We start from the raw sequence: 7500 nt of genomic DNA, 5'->3' as shown, positions 1-7500 counted from the left end.
ACTTTTTCTGGAAATCCGTTTTTTTCAGAAAATCTTAAAATTCTGACTTTTTTCTCCAAATCCTTAAATAAATATATTAATAATTAGAAAATTATAATAATCATTAAAGCAACCCATTAAAAACTTTGCTCACTTTTTTCCCGGCAGTTCCTCTGTTTCCTTTCCTTCCAGCCTGGGCTCTTTTCCCCTAATAAACACATTATCTCCGTTATATACAAATGTTATTTATTAGATTTATTTATTTTCAATAAAACCATATAACTGCTTCCCCCTCACCTTTAGCCCCTGAACTCCTTTGGACCCCGGCCCACCTGGAGGACCAGCAGCTCCAGATGACCCTTTAGCTCCTGCAGAGCCAACAAACCCCCTCTTCCCCAACGTCCCCTAAAACACACACAAACAAACACACACACACACACACACACACACACACTATATTAAACTAAAATAATGACTTTTCTTTCCTTTTTTTTTTCTTTCTATTTGATGTTTGTCATTGTAATGAGGCCACACCTCTTATTTTTATTAATTTTCACTCTATGCTTTCATTTAAGTAATTGGTATGTAAACTGAGATAAACACAGATATCTTGCTACATGATTAAAGTGAGATTATTGCCCCCCATGGAGAGATGTATGCTATATGCGCAGTAACTATTCGGCACACATTTGAGTAAGTATGCGGGTGTATATTGTATGTATGTATGTTATGTCTTAATGTTTACAAAAATGACAATAAAAAGAGTAATACAAATATAATAATAATAACACTGAATGATTACATTTAAAAATATATATATATATTTTACCATTTTTCCTCTCGTACCAGGCTCTCCATTTGCCCCTTTATGACCTCTAACGCCCTGAGGAGGACAGAAGAGGACATTGGTCACATCTTTATACACATAATTAAATAATTCATAATAATAATAATTCATTCTATTTAGAGGCGCCTTTCAAAGCACCCAAGGACACCTTACAATTCATAAAATATTCTAAAAATATTATATTATATTAAATAGACTATTATAAATACACCCACCATGTCTCCTCTGATTCCGTGAAGACCGAGCCTCCCCGTCTCACCGTGACTGCCCTGAAACACACAGCAGAGAAACATAATGTGTAAAGGGAACTCCTTCACATGGACGGAGGCATTACACTTTGTTAGGATTAATAAATAGTTTATTCCACCTTTGCTCCAGGGTTTCCACTCTTTCCATCCTCTCCTCTGTTGCCGGGCAAACCCTGAAAGACACGTGAAATGAGTCAAATTAATGTTTGAACACAAATATAAAACATGATCAGGTTTTGAAGTTGTGTTTGTTTTGTCTAAATGAAAAGCTGTTTCATGCACAATCTGTAATTTCGTTTTTAATTCACTCCTTTAGGCTGTGTTAATGCATTAGGTATTTTAATTTGGAAGTTTAAAATCAGCTGTTATAATAATAATAATAATAATGATAATACAACAACAGTCTGTAAATATACACAACTTTATAATAAAATGCATAGGTATGACTAAACACAGGTATACGATCCTAAGTTAAAAAAAATATGAGGTTATCATGAGGTTGTTAACATCGCAATTTATCAGTGGATGTTTACTGGAACTGTTGGTAAACAGCTTGTTTCCTGACGGACACACACAGCGTTGAGACCGGTCAGGTAGTGCAGCAGGGTTAGGTTAGGGGAAGCAGATTCGCTGTTTGAGGGCTTGATAACCCTATCCCCTCCACACTCGTTGGTTTGGAACAGCACTTAATGTGGCGGACCCTCAGCGCGAACGCGCGAACGGAGGGCTAGGGTGTAGGGCAGTGTTTCTCAAACTTTTTCATACCAAGGACCACTTAACCAATAAAAAAACACTCGCGGACCACCTAACTCCACAAATATCAAAAAACACATTGTTTTTCTACAAATCGCCTGAAAATGGTAGAAACAAGTGGCCACATGTGTGACGAAGGTGTTGCGCTGGGCTATATCCTGCAATTGAAAGTGAAACTTAACCTCAATCCCTTGCGGAGATATTCCCGCGAGAGTGCGGAAAACTTAAATTTATTTATTTATTTCAAATGTGACATTTTACCAATATACTCACGGACCACTAGGGGGCGCTCACGGACCACCAGTGGTCCGCGGACCACACTTTGAGAAGCACTGGTGTAGGGCGTGATTTGGAATTGGGCCTTAATATTCCGAATGTCAGGTGGGGGGGAGATCCGGCTGAATATAGATACTAAGACACTTAAGGTAAAAAATGGCCCCATTAAAACCACAATTACTAGCTTCCAAATCATTCTAGTATTATTTCCGACCACATAGAACCAATATGTGGTTGCCCCATGGAGCAAATTATAACATTTAAAACATCTCAAAATAGAAAATATAGTAGAAAATATACAAGTTGACGTGAAGATAAAAAATCTATAAAACTCCGACAAATAAAACACTTTTGACGGGCCGATTTTCAGTTAGCACAATGTATAGCAAGATATTATTTACATTAAGTGTGTCGCGAATACAGGCTGTTTTGCTGGTTTCCTGCATGAAAAAGACATGCATTTAATGAGTGCTGTTCCCTACCATCTACATATCACACTGTGTAAAAAGATCCCTCTAACATACAGAAAAAAAAAATAGTTTTAATAGTTTTTTTAAATCATAACAACACTGGCATTACGTGAAACAACTGGATTGAACAGGGGTCACAATTGTTTAAAATTGAATGAATATTTGGTGGTTATGGTCAGGACGTAAGGAGGTAAACAAATAATACTTTAATATAATTTCATGGCACTTTGGGGTAGATATTTTTAGATATATTAGAGCAGCTTTGTCTTGCTTTCGCTGCCATCCAGTGGTAGAGGCGGAGCATGCACATTAACTGGTTGGATGTAACTATAGGTTAAAACTTCATATCATATCAAACATATAAAACAAAGTTGCAAAGTTTCTATGTTAAAGGTTGTGATATATATGCTAATTCCACATTAAATCTATGAAAACGTACTGGTGTCGATGGTCCAATTCTTCCAGGGGGGCCTAATCTGCCAGGTGGACCCTGCAATGAGAAGGTGTAAAAATACATTATTGAAACAGCAAGATGTTAAAATGTCTTAGTTTATAGATGCATTAATGGTTTATGAAACGTCCAGAAAAGTCCAAGTTGTCCAAGTCTTGTCTTGTTAGTCCAACACCCAAAGATATTCACTTTAACATAATCATAAAACAGATACAAAATAGGGAAATCTTCATAATTAAAGGCTGAAAACGGCATTTTCTGCAATTTATTTGCCATTCAACGCTTAATTAATTATGAAAAAAGTTGTAAAATAGATATTAGTTAGGTAATCATACCAGGTCTACATGTGCACACCTTTTAGCAGGTCTATCTCTTCAAAGACATTATCTGAATCACAACTAAATATAGAAAAAACATTTTAGTAACCACATGACATTTGTAACTGAGAACAGACACGCTTTCTCCAAACATTAGATGGATAGATAATATGTAACGGCCCGTCCACACTACAGCTTCAAAAAAAGCTTGCCAGCGGGCGTGTCTGAAGCTCGACCAACAACCAATCACATGAATCTCCCGCCCCTGACACACAAGCAGCGTTTTGATTGGCTAGAGCTCGTACTGGCATATGATTTGATTGGCTGACGCTTCCACCGAAAGCTTCAGAAGCTTCAAAAGTTGAACATTGCTCAACTTTTGCTGAAACGCCAGGAAAGCTCCGCTCTGCTACCCACAATTCAGTTCGGCGAAAAGCGAGGCAACGTGACGTCACCCCATTCAAAGTGAATGGGCAGACGCGTTGGAAACCGTTTTTGAAGCTGTGGAAGCTGTAGTGTGGACGGGCCGTTAGGGATATGTGCAGCGAGGCGGTCATTATGGGTAAAAGAACACCCGACAGGCGGATCAGGGAACCCGTCGCGAAGCACATTATCCCGCTTATTACAAGGTCACATTCTCAACAAAGTAACGACAAGACTCCCAATATTAATTGAAATGCTTTTATAGATTTAGAAAATGTTTTTATTGATTTAAAAAATGGTTGTACTGATTTAAAATGACATGCATCAGCTAAGAAAAATAGTCCGTTGTTACCGTTTGAACTAACGTAGCAACGGCACGAACTACTTCGATAGCGTTTTTGCGGACCTTTTTGATTACAGATTTGAAAACATCGTTGCTTGCTTTAAAAGTAGCACAATTCATTATGTCAAACCTTGGAAAGTATCTAGATATCCCTGCCAAATGCCAAAGGAACTGGCCACTGAATATGTTTTGCCGTTTGATGTCTATGTCTGGACCGCTGCATAAAAAGGACCGCAGCTCCGTGTTGAGGGTTTCTGCCCCGTTACTTCTCCGCTGTTTCCTTGTCCCTCTTGTCTTTTTATTTTCTTCGCTGGGGAGTCATCAGTCACCAACCATTCATCCTGTGCTCTCCAAATATATTACAATTAATATTAAAATCCTCCAGGTTGCCCTCAGATGGGAGACTAAAGACAAGCTAACAGTTCGAAAAGCAAACTGTAGTTAAATCGACCGGACTTCTTTCTGCAGATGTGAGCGTCCTTAACAACGGTCAATAAATCCTTGACAGCGGTCTGTACTACTGGATTAACAACCTGTCACGTGTCCTGAATTGACCAATCAGAATCGAGTATTCAACTAAGCCATGTAATAAAAGATAATAATGATCACGCCACCAAACACAGATTCAAACTAAAGGAACCAGCCTGTTTGGAAAATGAGAGAAGTAGAAAGTACAGGTATTTGTGTTCAACATGTAAGAAGTAGAAAGTACAGGTATTTGAGTTCAACATGTAAGAAGTAGAAAGTACAGGTATTTGAGTTCAACATGTAAGAAGTAGAAAGTACAGGTATTTGAGTTCAACATGTAAGAAGTAGAAAGTTCAGGTATTTGTGTTCAACATGGAAGAAGTAGAAAGTTCAGGTATTTGAGTTCAACATGTGAGAAGTAGAAAGTACAGGTATTTGAGTTCAACATGTAAGAAGTAGAAAGTTCAGGTATTTGAGTTCAACATGTAAGAAGTAGAAAGTACAGGTATTTGTGTTCAACATGTGAGAAGTAGAAAGTACAGGTATTTGTGTTCAACATGTAAGAAGTAGAAAGTACAGGTATTTGAGTTCAACATGTGAGAAGTAGAAAGTACAGGTATTTGTGTTCAACATGTGAGAAGTAGAAAGTACAGGTATTTGTGTTCAACATGTAAGAAGTAGAAAGTACAGGTATTTGAGTTCAACATGTGAGAAGTAGAAAGTACAGGTATTTGTGTTCAACATGTAAGAAGTAGAAAGTACAGGTATTTGGGTTCAACATGTAAGAAGTAGAAAGTACAGGTATTTGGGTTCAACATGTAAGAAGTAGAAAGTACAGGTATTTGAGTTCAACATGTGAGGAGTAGAAAGTACAGGTATTTGAGTTCAACATGTAAGAAGTAGAAAGTACAGGTATTTGAGTTCAACATGTGAGAAGTAGAAAGTACAGGTATTTGTGTTCAAAATGTAAGAAGTCAAAGTAAAAAGTCCTCAGAAAAATAAGTAGTGGAGTAAAGTACTGATACCAGAAACACGTACTGTATTCCACTACTTCCCAACTCAGTTTTGCATCTCATTGACGCTGTAATAATGAAACGTTGTTACTAACATTGTGTCCCCGGAGCCCCTTCTGGCCTTTGACCCCCGCTGACCCCGTGTTTCCTCCCGGTCCGAACTGTCCGGGTCTCCCTGAAGAACCTCTCGTCCCGAGCTCACCCTGAGAGACACATCATCACACATTTCAGAAACTACAAACCAAACCTGGCAGACTTTAGTTCATCAGATTAATCCAACATTTCTTAGTTTCTGACCTTCAGTCCTGACACTCCGGCTCTTCCTCTGACCCCAAGTATTCCCCGAGATCCCTGAAAAAGAGGGTGACAGTCGTTATGGCTTCAATTCAATGACATTACATTTAGCTGACACTTTTATCCACTTCCAATAAGTGCAATTAACCATAAAGATACAAACGCTGAATTAGAAGAAACATGCAGAAAGCCAGACCATCGTAAGAGCTAGTGCATTCATTTAACTGAGGTTCAAATTCTTTAAAATTGAATGAATATTTGGTGGTTATGGTAAGGAGGTCAAAAAGAATACTTAAATATTACTTCAAGGCAATTTTTCTCCACTTAAGGTCACCACAATTACTGGCTTCCAGATTATACTGGTATTATTTCCAACCACATACAGTCATTTTTCGTTTGACCTTTTGAGGAAATACAGGCTAGCTTCCTGGTTTCCTGCATAACAAATAAATGCATTTAATGAGTGTTGTTCCCTACCATCGACATATCACACAATGTGAAAAGAAATCCCTCTAACATACAGAAAATAATTAGTTTAATCGTTTATTTTAAATCATAAAAACACTGGCATTATGTAAACCAACTGGATTTAAAGAGTTACAATTCTTTAAAATGTAATGAATATTTGGTGGTTATGGTCAGGACCATAGGTCAGGACCTAAGGAGGTAAAAAGATGATACTTAAATATCATTTAATGGCAATTTGGGGTGGATATCTTTAGATGTATTAGAGCAATTTTGTTAAGGTGAGGTACTGGGATAGTGTACTGGGAAATTGCTTTCGCCGCCATCCAGTGGACTTTCTGCTGCAAACAGGTGTGTATTCGTTGAGAGGAATCTTGGTCCTACTCACACTGAGGCAGAAACAAGCTGATTGGCAGATGAAGAATGAATAACATGTTTTAAAGAAATGTATAAGTCTGAATTCTTTAGAACACTCTGAGGTCTTCACAGGGCCAATATTCATGCCATTGCATTTGCAAAAGGCCACTCCTACCAGCCTGCAAACTGCTCTGAACAGAACCTAGTGGGTCTTCTGCAGGTGGGGGATTTATAGTGTAAGGCTCAATTCCAAACCGCCCCCTACACACTACCCCTCCGTTTGCGCGTTCACATCGAGGAACCAACGAGTGATGAGGGGTAGTGTGTTATCAAGCCCTCCATCAGAGAGTCTGCATCACCTCACTTCACCTGCTGCTCCACCTGACCGACCACTGCTGTGTGTCCGTCAGGAAACAAGCTGTTTATAAATAGTTCCTTCCAAACATTACACCCCCCCATCTTTAGTCTGGAAAACGGTACATTTGTGCATTTTATTATAAAGTTGTGTATATTAGCAGGGACTGTTGCAAAAACCAAGCAGCTTATAAACATCTGATTTTAAAATAAAAAGTGTTTTAAAAAAAAAAAGAAACACCATAAAAGATTTGTATTTATTTTTTATATTATTTTGTATACAGAGATGCTGCTTTGAAACCGTTGTTACGAAAAGTGATCTGTTTCTGCCAGAGCGAGGGGAGTTCCGCTGCGAGTGAGACAACAGACGGAGTTCACTCCATCACTGAGAGGGAGTGGGTGAGGTGTGGTTTGGAATTTGGCCGAAATGGCTGCCACAACA

The 7500-nt window shown here is 38.4% G+C and overlaps 1 protein-coding gene across 1 annotated transcript in view; it reads right to left on the bottom strand.

Moving 5' to 3' along the window:
• LOC307019972 (uncharacterized protein) overlaps positions 1-7500 on the bottom strand; it is a 58293-nt gene that overhangs the window by 10669 nt on the left and 40124 nt on the right. The window contains exons 40-47 of the mRNA XM_079651068.1: positions 5886-5939; positions 5684-5791; positions 3013-3063; positions 1194-1247; positions 1042-1095; positions 809-862; positions 277-384; positions 134-187 (exon numbers count right to left, since the gene is read on the bottom strand). Coding sequence (XP_079507194.1) covers positions 134-187; positions 277-384; positions 809-862; positions 1042-1095; positions 1194-1247; positions 3013-3063; positions 5684-5791; positions 5886-5939 — 537 coding nt within the window. The remainder of the gene's footprint in view (positions 1-133; positions 188-276; positions 385-808; positions 863-1041; positions 1096-1193; positions 1248-3012; positions 3064-5683; positions 5792-5885; positions 5940-7500) is intronic.

Source organism: Notothenia rossii, assembly GCF_949606895.1.
Source record: "Notothenia rossii genome assembly, chromosome: 1".
Classification (NCBI taxonomy): domain Eukaryota; kingdom Metazoa; phylum Chordata; class Actinopteri; order Perciformes; family Nototheniidae; genus Notothenia; species Notothenia rossii.
The sequence above is the reverse complement of the archived record's forward strand: the minus strand, read 5'-3'. Positions and strand labels throughout refer to the sequence as shown.